Source organism: Typopeltis vanoorti, chromosome 7 (assembly GCF_054136105.1).
Source record: "Typopeltis vanoorti isolate ZY-2024b chromosome 7, IOZ_Tvanoo_1.0, whole genome shotgun sequence".
In the NCBI taxonomy this organism is placed as follows: Eukaryota; Metazoa; Arthropoda; class Arachnida; order Uropygi; family Thelyphonidae; genus Typopeltis; species Typopeltis vanoorti.
In genome coordinates, this window is record NC_143555.1 from 6,149,198 (window position 1) to 6,167,612 (window position 18,415).

The 18,415-nt window shown below is 32.8% G+C and overlaps 1 protein-coding gene across 4 annotated transcripts in view; it reads left to right on the forward strand.

The window, feature by feature from the left end:
* Positions 1 to 18,415, forward strand: part of LOC150104464 (serine/threonine-protein kinase Tao-like) — a 713,758-nt gene that overhangs the window by 443,819 nt on the left and 251,524 nt on the right. For all 4 annotated transcript variants that reach the window (XM_090395159.1, XM_090395157.1, XM_090395158.1 and 1 more), the window contains 2 exons: positions 9,816 to 10,028; positions 16,497 to 16,679. In XM_090395159.1, coding sequence (XP_090251285.1) covers positions 9,816 to 10,028; positions 16,497 to 16,679 — 396 coding nt within the window. The remainder of the gene's footprint in view (positions 1 to 9,815; positions 10,029 to 16,496; positions 16,680 to 18,415) is intronic.

Below are 18,415 nucleotides of genomic sequence, written 5' to 3' on the forward strand. Positions count from 1 at the left end.
TAAGTTTTAAAACCTGGAGCAGAATGCTCTTCACAGGAAATGAAGGTGTGTGATGGCAATTTTTTCCAGTAGAGCTCAGTCTCATGAACATTAAAAATGAGATCAGGAGGATAACTTCCTTGTTCTACACAGCCTTGAAATTCTTTAGGAAAAGCAGGTGCTGCTGCAACATCTGCACTTGCTGCCTCACCACATAATTTGACACTATGGCACTTACTTCGAGACTTAAATCTCATGAACCAACCTTTTTTCCTAAAATGTTTCTTTGCCTCCATCTGTCTTTTTAAGATCCTAAAAAATTGTTTTTGCTTTCTCAGTTATAACAGGCTGCGTCAGAGGAATGTTTTTCTGATTCAAGTCATCTACCCGTTAATGATATTTTTTACATTTTTTCATGAAGTTTACCCCTGCTATAACTTACATGTTTTGCATTTAGTACTGCCGTAGATTGTTGCGCAGACTGTTTCATTCCATCTGCATTTTTCATAATTGTATTAAAAGTCGATGGAGGTAAGTTCATACTTCTACAGACATTAGCATGTGTCTGCCCATCTTCAAATCGCCTCCATCTTCTTTTCAAGTGCGATTGATTTTTGCACCTTCTTAACACCAAGTTCTGCTAATTTTTCTGCACTTTTATCAGACATAGTATGTAATTACATACTTTATCAATTTAAATACATATGTATTGTAAAAAAAAAAAATTAAACAGAAAAATTAGGTAGATTCAACAGTAAAACTAGGTTTGATACATATACGTCATAGTAGCTCAGTAAACAGAATGCCTGCTAGTGTCGTTTCTCAATCAGGCCACGCTACAGTAAGAAAGTTTGCTCAGACATCCGGCGTTATTGTGAATCAGCGTAAATTGAACCATCATAAACCGAGGGCTGCCTGTACCACTGTTGTTCTAGATACCATATCATATAACCGAAAAATGAATTTACTACTCTGAGATCGAAATACATATGCCAAACTTGATTATGATCCTACAAAAAGACAGCTCAAGAAACTTGACAAGTTACTTGATGAAACCACTTCCTTAGATGAAGAAACAATAAAAAAACTCAGAACATGCCATGCTAGGCCTCCTAGAATGTACGGTTTACCTAAGCTTCACAAGAATAACGTTCCACTCAGACCCGTCGTGGATTCTATTAGCAGCCCGACTTACAAATTATCAAGATTTTTATCTAACCTTGTCCGTCCTCACAGAGGGCATTCAGTCTCATCAATTAAAAATTCAACAGAGTTTCATGCAAAAATAAAAGATATTCAGCTATTGGAAATTGACATGCTAATTAACTTCGACATTGTTTCCCTCTTCACTAATATTCCCTATAAGGAAACGGTAGACTTATTAACTCAAAAATTTCCATCTGATATTGTTGAAGTATTTGTTATTACTTCACTAGAAAAGAGAAAATTTACAAGCAAGAAGAAGAAACAGCAATGGGGTCTTCCTTATCACCAAACTTAGCCAACCTGTTTCTAGAATACCTGGAAGAAAAAATTTTCATGTTTAAACCCAAAACAAAAATTTGGCTATGATATGTTGATGACGTTTTTGCTGTCTGGGATCATTCCGAACAAGAACTACACCTGTTTCTAGATAAAATAAACCTTCTTCATCCTCATATCAAATTCACACTAGAAAAAGAATCTCCAGAGGGTATCTTGCCACTTCTGTCGACATTTTCAGATTGTGAGTCCAAAGTTTATGCAACTACCACATAAAGCACTCTACGAAAGGCAAGATCCTGTTCATCATCAAGCCATAAGAATTACAACTTGTGCTTTTTAAACTTTATCAATTCCTAGTCTGTATATTGAAGCATACGAACCACTTTGTTGCTTTACTTTAGGCAGTTGTCTATTATATGCTACAAAAATAAAACCCTTCCAGACCATCCTACATGGCCAATTGCTTTTTGTCCGTGGTGGGAGGATCTGTACAAAAGCTGTCAGACTGCCATATGACCCTTTTGGTTTGTAAGTAAAAGCTTTATAAGCTCTATCTAAACACACTGCCACCATAGCATTCACACATATACTACCATATAGCTATTTTTTGTGTGTGTGTAAGCTACCAAAATATCCCACCCAATGGTGGACCATTAACTTTCGGGACCTATCCAATTAATTAAGTAGCCTCCGTAGCGCAATTGAAGAACGACGGTACATTGCGCCCTTCGATTGGAATAGACCTAAGTTCGATTCTCGTCGCGACTGGAGGAATCTTTATCTGGACGATTTCAATCAAAGGTGAGTTAGCCGATCTCATACGGAGGTAGCAGGGTTTTTTCTCCTGGAAACTCGGATTTTTCATCCCGTATACAGACAAATCGGTCCTTCAGAATACATGCAATTTACAGACAAAAATACTAGTTGTGGTGGGCAATAGATGGCGTTGATGGAGATGATTCGTAGTAGAAGTTCGATGTGGTGGTTGAGACAGTTGTAGTTATCCTTCCACAGTGAGTCTTCGGACTCCTTGGAGGTGTCAGGAATAGTAATAATAATAAACTAAAATTAACCCAAGTTTGGGTTAGTTGTGGCGACTCATTTGCCATTTTGTTGAAAAACTTTTTTTTTATCCTTTTTTAATAGAAAAAATTATAGGCAACAGACATTGAACTTTTTTATTTTATTTGATGCACTTGGATATACAAATTTTTATATACACAGTTATAATGAAAAAAAGGTTTTGTATACATAACAAACATCAAATATAAATAAAAAATAAAATATATTAGGTATATTACTTTTAGTAACAAACAAAAAAACGAAACAACAAATTCTCACGTCAAGAATGAAGACTAAGAAAAATAATAATAATAATACTTATTCTTAAAAATAAAATAAATAAAACATTCCAGGAGTTATATAATGTAAGTTTTTTTAATACATTAAAGAAACATTTAAAGAGTCACTCTTCTGCATTTTTGCGATGCAAATTCTTTTATTTGATCATCGCATTGTAATTCTTTGGTTAAATCACAGTTTATGGAAAGAATTGATAAATAATTTAATCTTTCATTCGTCATTGTTGTCCTATATTTGTTTTCTATATAGGACATCCTGGAGAAGGATCGCTCTGCCTCACAGCTGGTGATTGGCAAGGGCAAAATTTTTTTTAGATTGTATAGCAATTTGGAAAAACATCGACAAGTTTCTTTTCATAAATTAGCTTGAATATATCGCTGCGTGAGTCATGAGTCTGGCTTAGTCTATAAGTAGGATTTTAACCGAATGCATTCATTGACTAAATGTTCGTCTATATCATCCGAATAATGATCAATAACATTACGTGCACTTTCCAAGTCAATATTTTTGATATTAATGTCTTGCAAATCCATTAAAAATTTGAATCTTTTGCTAAATTCCCTGTAGACATGGCCTCTTCTGTTTAAATCCATAATCAACTTATCTAATGCAACGTACAGCGTATCCTGTTTAAATTTTTCTGCTTCATTTAGCGAAGCTTTCTCTGTAAATTTTTCTGAAAATTTTGAAGTAATAAGTCTCTTTTTTAAATCACTGTATTCTTTTTCCACACTAGTACTTAATTTTTTGGATGTCTCCTCGTATTTGTTTAGTTTCTGATCTCATTGATTCGTAAGTTGCTCACGAACACTTCTAATGACTTAATCAATTTCTCACCTTCACATATGTCTAAGCCTGGAGTCTGAACTTTTTTGTTAACTAAATTGAATCTCTAAAATTCTTCCAAAAAACAGTTAAAATCACAGTTTCAAGTTTCTAATCTATATTGTCACTAAACATTTTTAATATGTTCATGATATCACCGTAACTATTTTTTAAAACTCTAACAGCATCATAGTGACAAGACCATCTAGTCTGGCTTAAACCTTTTATCGAAAATTTTAGTTTTGTTTCACGATTTAGAAGCTCGCACCTATGGATAGATGCTGAAAAGAAACCATATATTTGTTGCACTATTCCAAAAAAGTTCACAATTTGATTTGCAACTTTAATCGCTTCTCCTCCAATAGATTTAGGGAATGTGCAGCACACGGCACATAATCAGCATATTTATTTTTCTGTTTGAGATGTGCTTGCACACCATTGTATCAGTCGGACATATTTGCCGTGTTGTCAAAAAACTGTCCTCTACAATTATCTAATGGCAGTCCATTTTTTTCTAGAAATTCTTGTAAGGAATTGAATAAAGATAGGCCAATGTGACTACAAATTTTGATGAAGGATACACATCTTTCATACACTTTTCCTTAAAACAATATTGTACTATAATAGCTAGTTGGTCATTGTAGGACAAATCTTGTGTCAAGTCCATCACAATTGAGTAGTACTTGGCATCATCACTATTTATTTCAGCTATAATTCTTTTTATTACTTGTTTTCCCATCTCTATTATTTGTTCATAAACTGTTTTTGATAAGTACGAAGTTAAAGGCTTTGGTCGCAGTTCTCATTGTTGGATATGTTTGTGCATGAATGGATTGAACTCTGCTAGTAATTCCAGAGCCCCATAAAATTACCATTGTGTGGAGAGCCAAATATTTCCTCGTGACCTCTGAATGCTAAGCCTCTTACATCTAAATATTTCACAACTGCAATAACACGTTTTAGGACATTGTGGTTATTCTGTATCTTTTCTTAGTTGCTCCTGCAACTGTGTGTCAATAACAGACTTATTTTCTTTACATGTTAACCATACTAACAATGATTTCCTATATTCAATAGAATTTTCGTGACTTTTTAAACATGGTCCTATATGTTTCCAGTCAGAGAATCCGATTTTTGAGTTTTGAGAAGGGATTTCAGAGAAAAGTTTGCATACGACAAAAAACACTTCCCATACTGGTAGAATAGCACAACCAAGACCTTTCCATTAATTGACCATTTTTAATTTTTTTTGTAAAGAACTTATTTGAAAATGATCTGTTTTGTTCTTTGTAATACCTTGTTGAAACTGGATATATATTTTTTGGATCTTTATTTTGGAAATAAGTCATTTCATGTGAGAGACAGTGATTAATAAAATTATCATTTAGCTGTGTAGGCCACACACCTACGTCAACATATTTACCAAGCAACTCTGCATTTTTTAAAGCCTCTTCTGCCTCTTTATCACTATTTTCTTGCAAAACAGCAACAGAGACTTCAGAGAGCTGGTCATCGTCTAGGTCTTGTATATTTCTTTCCGATACTGAATGTCCATCAACATCAACATTGTTTTTAGAGGTTCTCGCTTGTGATTTTAGTCCTAGTAATTCTTCATTATTGTTATATACATTTTGTTGTTTTTTTCTGTTTCTTTTCCATTAAGTTATTCTCTCTTTTGCTTATTACTGCACCTATATCGTTTAGATTTTTATTTTCCAGTACTAAAAAATTTGAAATTTTGGCACATTTACTTCTTTCTTTTTCTCTATTTAATTTTATTTTTCGTTTTTCAGCTCTGCTTTTATATTTTCTACCAGACATTTTTTAGGTATTTATTTAATCTGAAAAGAAATAAAAAAAAACTGAAAAAAACCACCACCATATTGTTGTTTAACGTATATTTAGTTAGTATTTAGTAAACTTTGCCGATACTTACCAGTGAAGAAACAAAACACCTGAACAGTACACTTCACCGAACAAATGACTATTTAATATTCAAATATACTGTACTATACATAACCTTAAATGTCAAAGGTGAGAGCAGAAAGTATATATGTGAGAGCTATGCTAAGCTAACAAGCTTTTGATGAGCTGGATGATCTAGACTTGCACTCCCATTCTGACTTTGCTAAATTGACAAATGACAAAGAATATATTTTGATTTTGCCGACTACCGACAGAGGCGATAGAAGACAGAGCCGTATTTACTATTTACTGCCATTTAAAACATTGATATTTGATATTTAATTCAAATCGAATAATGTTGCAAATTAACGATTTTAACATTACCTAGGTATAAAAAAATTTTGTATAATTTATTTTTTCTTAAATTTGTAATTTAAATCGTTTTTATTTTTATTTTTTTTGACCACGAAGGGGGCCCTTTGATTGAACGGGGCCCCTGGGCTGAAGCCCATAAAGCTTATGCCTAAGTCCGCCCATGATCCCATCCCTCCCATTGTCTTTCAAGCCCACAGAAGGGAATACTCTACTCCAGACCTTCTGTAATCTTTTCTGACAGCATTATATCTGCACAAATCCCGTTAGTGTAGCAATTTTGCAGCTGGTATATATGCTAAAGAGCTTACTTTAAAATACGTAAGATTACATTGCTACCAAAGGTGCATCATATGTACTTGACAAAGCTATGTACAGGCAATAAGAAGGCTGGACCTACAGAACTATCCAGTGCACTCTCAAATCAAACATGTCCTTGCTCAATTATGGAAACTACTTAGATGTACCATTCTGTTGGATTCAAAGCCACATTGGGATTAAGGAAAATGAGGTGACAGATATGGCAACTAGATGAGCTAATTTCTTTCTCAAGTGTCCACTTTCAGCCTGTATCCTACACCAATTAAATAAATTAAATTGTGTTTTTGTCTAGATACATCCAAGACAAAAACACTAAGCCGACATGACATAGCCTCCACTTTTCCCATGTGCCCTGAAGACGACACACTGTCACAGATACACCAAGTCAACGTGACACAGCCTCCACTTTTCCAATCAACTCCGATGACAACGCACTGTCGAAATGGCTCACATCCCGTTACTCCCACCCCTAATCTTATTCCATCATATTCTATCCTTCTTCTTTCCTTAAAAAAATTCCATTTTTCACCTTCTCCCCAAAGAATTCTCAGCCCACCCTTAAAACCCAGGTTTTAAAATCCTATCAATCATACTTCAGCAGTAATACATATGTATTATATCACCATACGCTGGATGCTGCTGAATAAGAGGACAACCAGGAACATCCTACTAAGGTATGCCCAAAATTATTCTTCCCATATATTCTTCATGTATCTGTCATTAAAACATCAATAATGCCCTAAAAATTGAATGAAAAGCCCATGACATTAAAAAAGGGGTACTCCTAAACAAAAATAGCCGTAAAAATTAATCTGTTTTTATGACTGTTTTATGAATATTAATACTATCTTTATATATCTGTTTTTATGCCTGTTTTTTTATGCACTGATTTTTATACATTTATGCAGTTTTACTTAAGTATACAAGGTAAACTTCTAAGAAATGCTTTGTTTATTTTTGTAAATAGATATTAGACCTATGTATGCCACTTAATTATTATATGTATTCTGGTGCAGCTTGACCATAAATGTGTCTGCACCATTACCCCCCCCCCCCCCCAAAAAAAAAATTAAATTAAAAAAATAAAATAAAAAAAACTTGTACACATTCCACAGAACTTAATGAGCATTTCATTTAAATTACATTAGATCATGTAACTTCTGTTATGGTAAAGCAGAAGTTACATGAATCAGATATGGGCCGTCCATCTTCTTAAGAATTTCAAGCTATCGTTGTTGTTGAGATTAATGTGAATGAGTAGTGTCTCGTAGGCTTCTTTAGGTTTGGATTCATACCAGATTTTAGTACATAAATAAATTCTACAGACATGACTGGAAAAGTATCAAATCCTTAAGGTATAATCAAAAAGGCTCAGTTTTTTGTATTTAGGGAATTGGATATGTTTGTTTCATATGTTACATCTGTGAATGGGTCAGGGTATTGATTGTATTTGATCATTTGTTGCATACCAACTGGTCAAATATAATAACAGATAAAGGGTAATGCAACTTTACTAATGCACTTAGTGTCTGTGTTAGGCATCCTGGAAGAAATGTGAATCAGCATTTCTGTTATATCATTGCTGGTATAGAGTGTTTCCACATGTGGGTATGCTTATGCAAAATTGAGCTCAAACAGTAGTTCTGTTGGCTAATGTGCCAGAAACATCCAGGTGTCATTGTGCATATGTGGGAGAGAGCAGGGGTAAAACTGAAAATGTGGTGGTTGGGAATGGATTTTGGTAAATGGAAAATTTTAAGCTTCTATGAAGCTTTTATTAAATGGTGTATTCAGAAAACAAAGGTTGAGGTTTTTTTTTTTTTTTTTTTTCTAGGCACTGCTGTGAATTCCATTTCAGATGAGAAAGAAAGACATAAGTTTTCCATGCTTCAGAAAGTAAACTGTAAATGCATGTACATTTTTGGATTTCGCTATGGCTGCTCTGATAGAAGAAAGCTTCTATCCAAAATATTTCATTTGAAATTTGGCATTGAGAAATGAACTTCCCCAGTGATGCCATCATTTTGCACATATATTTCCAATCTATAGGAAGTATCTCGAGTTCTCCATCTAGACTATCTAGAGTTACGTACTTTTCAGAGATATTTCTCTCATTCAAGAAAGTTTTCTGAATTAAAAAAAAAAAGGAAAGAAAAAATCACTGTCCATTAAAGTCCAATTTCAAATTCATCAAACGAATGCACTTCTGTATCTCTGTCAGAATAATGTGCTGTTGCAAAGATGTCTATGCAGATCCAATGAGAAAAGAGGAACATTTATAAGGATTTTCATTGCAAGGTTAGTTAGTAGGTCTCTTAGAGATAGTTGAGGTTTCCTCCTGCAAACAGACAACCAGATAATACAAATAATTAACAGGTGGAATACACATCTCATGGTGATGAAAATTGCCTTGATGTTAAATCTAAATAGCTATAAAATTAGATTGTCTTTCACCTCTGTGACAGACTAATTCTTGAAGAAACTGGTCTGTAATTAAAGTTAACTTTCACTTTAGCAAACATTTCTATACCAGACTGCTGAAAAGTCCTGAACATAATGACACAGGAACAGTGCTATGCTAAAAGAAATTAACTATAGTGAACTGTCCACATGACAAATGATTCCCGTAGTCCCTACAAGTTTGCTGTAGTCAGTTAACTATATTTGAAGTCATGTAGCAAATTCTTTCTCCCTCTCTCTCACAACGTCTAACATAACAGAAAAATAAAGTAATTATAATAGATCCAAGAGATGCAATAAGTTTTGTATATTTTAAATCATAATTTACAAAACAAATTTAATGTGTTAGTAAATAGCATTCCAGTGCAGTTTAAACCAATCAAGATGGCAGAAATATTCTTAAAATGCAGCAGAATTTATATCATATGTAGAAGAATCTGCTTTATTTGTAGGTAGTTGTGAGATGATCAAATGTTTATCTTTCCATTTGAAAGGTCCAGGTTTGAATCTCTCTCTTGCTTATGATGCAATAAACATTAAGTGGAAAATTAGTCTCATACAGGGTTGGCATAATTTTAGCAGATATATTATACTGGCCTATTATACTATAATATTATATATTATACTGCCTTTCCTATTAGGCCATTTTATATCACCAAAGCTGTTGTAACTACTAGAGAATCAAATATATAAACATTATGGTGAAATACTTAAATGGATGGTAGTCTTACATAGCATAATCGGCCAGTTTAGCAGATATATTATACTGACCGATTATGCTATGTAATATACCACTAAGAGTGCAATATTATGATTCAAAGAAGTAAACTTCTTCTATTATTTATTGCTTTATGCAGTTCATGTGACATTTATTCATAGATTAAAAATTTTATTAGTTCACAACATTTTGAAGAGCTAGGGTTGAATACTATCATACTTTAAATAGCTCGTTTTGTATACCAGAAATCCCGAGAACATTTCAGGATTTTTCTAATAAAAATGTTTTTGATATCTTCATTAAAAAAAAAAAATTGCATGGAGGAATGAATTACTTCATGAGTTCAAAAATTGCATCTGTTAATCATTTGCTTTTACTTACTTTTCAGCAAAAAGAATTGCTTATTCGTAAACAGTTCAGGGAAACTTGTAAAATTCAAACTCGACAGTATAAAGCTTGGAAAAATCAAATTTTAGCATCTACACCAAAAGATGAGCAGAAAGCTGTTATCAAGAAGTTGAAAGAAGAGCAAATGCGTAAACTTGCAATCTTGGGTGAGCAGTATGAACAAAGTATAGCAGATATGTTACAGAAGCAGTCCGTAAGTGTTTATATCTTATTATTAGTCAGTAATTTTAATAATACTTATAAACTTCCAATCAGTGAAATATTCTGTATGAAATATTTCATTGATTGCAATGAAAAATTGTGTAGAGAAAGTTTACAATGGGAGAATAGTTTGAAAAAGATACTTTGCAATATCTTTACTGTAGTGGAATGTGTGCATATATGTATATACTTACATGCACATTGAATGGCAAGTAGCAGACATTTTTCAGATTATCTTATTGTTTAGATAGAAAAATTTTTTACAAAAAGCCATTTACTCCTATGCTGCTCTTCAGGGTGGACTATCGTTCCTGACATTGTTGCTTTTTTGTCACTGTTAGAAACCATTGAATTTGTTCAGAATTCATTTAAATAGATGGTTATTATCATTAAGCTAATTAATGGATATTGTATTAACTAAGTTAATACAATATCTACTATATACAGTTAACTAACTCAGGGGAAATTTCTGAGTTATTTTTATATAGAAATATTGGAAGCAAATACTTACACAAGTTACTTCCATATAGTTAAAACCTAAAATTTGACCGAAGAATAATTTTAGGTTTCTGAATGTTGGTAGTGGCTTAGGTCTTCAAACTCCACTTTGGTAGACTAAATTTAATAGTTTGATATTCAGAATCCTTGCAGAAATTTGTTAGAACATTTCAATTTTGATTTTAATTGTACTACTTGCAGAGGGCAAATGATGCAACATATTTCAAAGTTTATAAAGTAACAAATTCCGCTTTGTAATTTGCATTTGAAATTGCAGTGATTACCTGATTGGCTGGTTAGATCATTACATTCATGCTTTTAGTTTTGGTCTTCTAAGTCTTCTGCAGACAGTTACGTGGTTATGCATAAAACCTGAATGGTGTGTTATAGGAAGCACTGGTTGCCTTAATTTGCAGAACATGCTATCACAGTTTGCTCCAGCCACCACCACCAACTTTCGTGTGGAACAGTTTGAAACAATGTTGCAAGTGTTCAAATCTACAATATATTACATTGCGGGTAATTGTCTGTCCTTACTTGACAGTCTAGTCGCCCACCCAGCAGATCATTATCCTTTTTTATTTACCAAAACCTACTCACCCTAATAAGTTCCTCCATCATCTATAATATCATCACCCTTCACAACACTATGGTGTTATCAAAATCTTAACAAATAGAACTATAATAATCTGTTAGGGTATACTAACCTCTCCACTGAAGTTGGTCACATCTACACTTGGCTCCTCCCTTTATGAAATTCATTGCCATTCCTTATATCTAGGATAATGAGAAAAAAATTTCACATATTCTTAAAAGACATGACATACAGACTTCTTTTATGCTTTTCAAAAACTATCCTTAGCTTGTGAGCCATATAATAATATGATGCAGGCTGGATCTGTCCTGCAGGCCATTGCTTACTGGCCTCTGATCTAGATCATTCCTGGTATATGCAGTATTCCTCGCTCTTGCAGACTAAGAACAATCAACATCTGACTTGAAACATAGTGTCTATGTCCATTATCTGCATAACAGCCATTCTTAGGTTGAAGATCATACCACTAATATAGATCATGGATCCATTATACATAATTCCTCTCTGTTTCTATATAAATAGATACAGATCAAAGAGACTGTTTCTGTAATCTGTCACATCTCTACAAAGTTCTCTGAATCTAAATATATGACTGCATTGGACATCACCTTACAAAATATTTGATCCCATCGCCACTGTAGAGGGCACTAGTCAAGACTAAGAACCTTTTTTTTTTTTACACTCTGTGTTTGCCTTACTGTTGGTCTGCCTTAATAAACAAGGCCAAAGATTGGTCCAATTAAAGTTAATTTTTATTCCTAGATATGGATTTCTGCCTCAACAACATCATCATCATCAAATTCCTGACATGTACCCTCAAGGGGTGTACAGGATATGATAGTACTACATGAAAAATTTACATCATTACTAACTTCCTATCTAGAATTTTCCTCCAATTCAGTCTGTTACTTGTCAAGACTCCAGTATTATCATTATCAGATCTTATATTTCTGTCGTCTAAGGCACATTGTACCGTATCAATCCATCTATATCTTGGTCTCTCTCTGGGTCATTTTCTTGCCAACCTGGCAGAGAACACTTGTTTTGCTAATCTTTCCTCACCCATTCTGTTTAAGTGACCATACCACCTGAGATTAGCTCTGCTAATGCATTCCTGGTGCCGACAATGTCAAGTTCTTTCCTAATATCCTCGTTTTTAATATGATATTGCCATTGATGCCATCTGTTCACGCCTCTAATCTTTCTCAGGACTCTCATATCTGCGGTCTCTAGTCTTTGGTCAAGTGTTTTACTTCTGACCCAGCTCTCAGATCCATAAGTTAAAACTGGTTTGAACACTGTCTTATATACAGCTAATTTAGTGTTCCGACTAATTACTCTCTTATTCCATATGAATTTATTCAATTGACTTCCTACCATCAGCCTCAACAACATGAGTGATGATAAGCATCCATGCCAAATTAAGCGTAATGTCTCCTGTTTGAATATTATTTTCAATATTTTCTTAATAATGTCTTCAATAATTGAAATTAACTGAATTTCAAAATGACTAGAATGAAGACAATTATATTTTGTTTCATTATAATAAATTTTTCTGAGTTCAGCTTATAAGGTACAGCAGATTATCTGATATCAAATTAATCAGGTAACTGTATGTAATTATTGCATTAAATTATGATTCTATTTCAGAGAAAGCATAATATACCTTTAAATCATGTAAGTGGCACTAAGCTGTAATATTAGATTAGTTTTCTGAGTGAATTACTAACCATTGTCAGTTGCATCCCTCTTTTTTTTTAAAAAAAAATTAGTTTATTTTATTAAGTTTGTTAGAATGGTGTTTGCTGATGACATTTAAACAGAAGATATGCAAGGAAAAGAACGTTAGGAACAGCAATTTTGTGTGTGTGTGTGTGTGTGTGTGTGTGTGTGTGTAAATTCCCTATCCTGTTAAAATAACTATGCCATCATAATGTTAAATTCCATTTTTCATATGTAATACTGTTGTACTGTGTTGTCACTCATATAATTTTCCTGAAAATCCCTGTATGAGTAGTTTTCAATCTTTTCAACTTTTATTTCTAACTCACTTTCTAATCTTTATGTTGCAAGTTTGTTGCTTTTAACTGATTTCTCTTTGTTCCATTTAAATTCCTACTACTATCATTATTAGCCATATGTAGTTGATGTAGTTTTTTGAATTAGGACCAAAGGCTATTACAATCGAGTAATTTGGATTATTAACCTGAATATTGTATCTTATTGTACTTCTTGTGTCCTTGTCTTATGGACATGGAAACAAAATTGTCAAAGTAATGACCTCTTCACTAATTCACACTTACAATCATACAGTTAATTAATGGGTCAAGTTTCCTTACTTTGAATATTTTCAAATGCCTGTAGAGATAAAAGTTAGCATATTATAAATGAATCCAAGCACAAAATTGTCAACAGATTGGCTACTCTGTTCTTTAAGCTTTAAAGAAGTACATCTCAGGGCAATTCCTGAGCAATCTATATTTAAATTCCATATACAGTTGCTGCTGTTTTAAGTTTTCCAAGAGAAACAGAAAACAGCAGCAACTGTGATTGCCCACAGTCACATCTCACAAGAACAAAATAATAATCCATACCTGTTCCAACAGTTGGGCCTAACTGCAAATATATTCAGTTTCTGTTTAATAGACACATGTTAGACATAATGTTTTAAATAGCTGCTTCACACATGTAATAAGAAAAAACTAAATATAATTTATTATTTCTATATATTTCATTCAATATGTCATGTGTTTCATTCAGAGAGAAGGCAGAAAAAATATTTAAATTATGAACACAAAAACGAGTCTTACTATATGCATAAATCACGTCTTGGTGGCAGCTATATAAGTAGGAGGAAATACTATTCAAGTTCAGATAAGTGGATTTTGATGCATAATTAATTTAAAAAATTATAAACAATTAACAGCAATTACTTCCCAAAACTTAGAGATAGGCATGTGGTCTCTCTGATTAAGATTAGGACAGTGACGTGCACTTTACGTGATTTAGAAAATAGTCAATCCAATTTGAACTAATGTAGTGTAGCATCTTGGTATGGTTCCATTGAACTCTACGACTAGTGTCGACATGAGAAGAGTCCTGAACCTTTATATTCCAAAAATATTCCTAGATTCTAATCGTAATAGAACAGCCAGTCCATTCAAAGATGACAAGAACAGAGTATTTGATAAATGCCAGACAATGATAGAGGTGATAATGTATCTTTGATAGGCAGTAAGAAAGATAACAACTTCTGGGCTGGTTTGATGGTGGTATGCAGATTATATCTGCAAAGGGTCCTTGATATTTGTTCAGATGTTCCTTAAAGATATGGTATGCAGATCCTTTTAACATCAGGCTGCAGTCTGGGAGACAGATGATAATTATCAATTATTTTCTGTCAAGGTTTCACTGTATCCATGAAGTAATCAAGTAAATTTTATTTTATTTAATTCTAATAGAAGAGACTCAGAAGAACAAATTGTGCATGCTCAGTGCACAAGGCTTTTGATAATATTTATTTTTCTTGAAGGATGATGAGATGTGTGGATATATCTGCCTGTAAAAGGAAATTCAGTTATTACCAAGCAAATTTACAATGTATTAAAGTATCCAAAAAAGGGGGAGACAGATTGGCTACTCTGGTTTTTAAGCTTTAAAGTGCATCTCAGGGCACTTTAAATGTTTGATTCACATTCAATAGTGAATTTGCAAGTATAATAAACAGTTAATTTTAACAACAAACAACACAAACATATTCAATTTATCATCGAGATTGAAAACAATAACTCTCTTCCTTTTCCAGGCGCACTTGTCACAAGTCTTCCCTCAGACTGCCTTTCCTTCACAATCTACTGCAGACCTACACACACACAGGTCAATACATACATAAAAATTCATGCCACTATCCAACACAAAAACTAGAGGTCATCAGCACCCTCAAACATAGAACCCTAACAGTTTGCTCCATTGAGCAGGCACTGAACAAAGAATATGAAATTATTAGCCAAACATTTATATAAAAAAAAATGGCTAAAAAAAAAACAGTTCATAAAATTCTCCACAAAAATGCCCTTAAGAGCAAAAAAAAAAAAAAAAAATTACAACAATGCCATAGTCATACCATACATTAGTGGCATATCAGAAAAAAAAATAGATAGAATATTACATAAATACAATATTAAGGCAACCTTCAAACATTCTGTAAAATTAAGAAATTTACTCGGACCGTTGAAAGATACTCTTCCATACCTTTCCCACCCCAGGGGTTTACAAAAGGTGCACCTGCAATCTACTTTACATAGGGGAAACAGGGTACATCATCCCAATAAGAAAAGACACCACATTAAATTTTTCCACTATGGTAAAACAAGCCTGTCAGACCATGCACTTCAAGCATATCACAGAATCAAGTGAAAAGGCACCAAAACCTGCTTTGAAAGAAAATTCAAATAAGCCTGTGAGATGCTGAAACAACATACAAATCTAAACAAGAATGATGGATTAATAATTCCAAGAATCTGGAGGAACCATCTTCAACCCATAGCATCCAGAACAATCTCAAAGTAGAAAACCTTAATATGAGAGGACTATAGAAATTGGTTAGTATAGTTCTGTTAGTTTATTGTATTTTGTGAATTATTTTTATTTAATTTTTTTTATTTTTTTTTTTTTTTTCCACCAGAGGTCCGGCTAGGATAAACAATTAACATAGCATTTAAATTATCTTACTTTTGTGTAGTGTCATGTAGCTTTTGAGTCCTGTACATATATATATTTTCCTGGTGAGACCTCAATACAGAGTTCAAAACGTTGAATGTTATTTTCTTAATTATATGTAATTACTCCAATACATGTGTTTTTGTCTCTATGAATACATTGAAGGAAATCATCATTTCAGAAATTAAAGATCATTTTCTAGAAAGACTCTAGAAAATGATCTTTAATTTTTCTTTGAAGTCCAAATTTGTTTTGATATAGGGGTTGTTTTTCTAGTAAATTTTGTAGAAGTCTTGAAAGATATTTTGCCAAATAATAAGTAGGAGATCCTATGAAATCAACTATTGGATGTAATGGATAACTGGATTTATACACTTTATAAAGTCCATAAATATGTGGGGGATGAACATGATGAATTGCAAGTTTTCAATGGTATTAGTATCTCTCAATGCTTGTTATTTACCTTCATAACATATCTATTTACACATATATATAGCATATAACATATATATATATATGTATTTATTATCATATCATCAGTTAGATTTATATGAAGCCTTGCATGTTATGGAGAAGATCAGTGAGATATAAAGTTTGCTCATGTACTTCTGATAAGTTTTTAATTTAATACTATCATTTCTTAAACAGATTCGTCTTGATGAATCCCAAGAGCTAGAATACCGTCAGCTGAAAGATCAGTTACAACAAGAGCTGGAATTACTTACTGCTTTTCAAAGTAAGATCAAAATGCAAGGTGAAGCTCAGAGAAACAGAGAAAGGCGAGAGCTAGAGGATCGGGTTTCTATGCGTCGAGCTGTTTTAGAGCAAAAAGTAGGTATAATCATTATATTCAATGTTGCTTTCGGCTCTTAGAAATTTGTATTACATGGAGTATAACTAAATCTATATGATATATTTATTTAAATTTCTTTAAGCCAGAATAACATATTGGCCTATGAATTTACCATGCTATAACACTTATGATTTACAGGAATCTCTATGAGAAGTTGCTACAACAGGTTCTGATAGTGGTATAGTCTTTGGTAAATTATTTAAGTAGCTTTCTAAGTAATACTATGTTCTGGCTCATAGTGTTTAATGATGGGAAAAAAGAAAAAAAAAAAAGACTAATTTTATATTAAATTTAAAATTGACTAAATAGGTATTACACAACATTTACCTGACAGCAGAAGTTCTGTTAGTATATTATGGTATTTGATATCTACTGGCTGCACTTGGTATTCTAAATTTCACATTTTTCAATAGTGCATTTTTCATTGATTCATTATGGCATTTAATAAAGAAGTGAATGGTGGGACATACTAAAACCACTGAGTCAAATTTTGGACTCAGTGTAGATTAGAGTGTAGATATCGAAACATACAAAATTTCTATTAAAATAGAGAGAGAGAGAGAGATACCAATGAATTTGTGAAGAAGTCTTCGAAATGATATTAAAAATGGGAAAAATTCCATGATTTACCTTTATAAAATGATCAGTTTTTCATTTGGGGTAATTTCATCTGATGGTGAAGTCATTTGTTGCCAACTTATTATCCATGGCAGTCATTTTTAATTAAGTGAACCTTTGAAAAAGACCACAGAGAGCTTATGAATGTCATACTGAAGTTCTAAAAAGTAAACATAAAAATATGCCAAGCAAATTGGTTAAAAACAGACATTAACAAGGGAAAAAATCCGAACTTTGCAAGTTTCCTTCAGTATGATTTATTTCTTATGTTATTTTTCTTCATACTGGCTGGATATGTGAATTTAATATAAAAATGTGCACAAAAGTTTTAAAAATAATCAGATTTGAGGAGCTTTTGAAGGTGGATCTATCTATCTGCATGTATTATTCAAGAAAAAAGGATTGAGCTTTGAAACTGGAAGCAAACATTAAAAACTCAGTGACAAAATCTGAAGAAAATATTGAGTGATTCAGTCAGAGAGACATTTGGAGGGGTTAGTAAGGATGATTTGTATGTGAATACTATGAATGTTCTACTCCAGTTATCTGGAATTTGACCTACTGAATTATGCAGTGTAGCCACAGTAAAATTTTTATACCACCATATTTAAGCATTTCAAGTTGAATGTTATCTATTCCAGATATAAGGTTTCTAATAGCTTTTTTTTTTTTCATCTTAACTATTGATACTTAAGTCTAGTTGCATTCCTCATGAATATTTTCTGACACTGTTCTGTTGCTGCTCATCTTATTAACAATCTTTCAACGTAATTGCTCCAGGCATCCACAATATTCTTTATCTTCAGTTCTGACATCATTTTTATCATCTTGGATTTTTTTTACAGTAATTTTTCCTCTATTTTAAAGCCTTAAGAACATTTTGTTATACTTATTTCTATATGCGTCCAAGCCTTCCTGTAACTTCTTGGTTTGTTATTTTTATATACACTGATAAGTAATGATAAGGACGTTATTCCTCTTTATTAGGTTTTGATAAGACCACATCTGGAATATTTATGAACAGATTTGTTGCCTTAGTTTCTTGGAGATGTAGAAGTAGTGAGAGCATTTAGAGGTGAGTAACCAGAATGGTGAC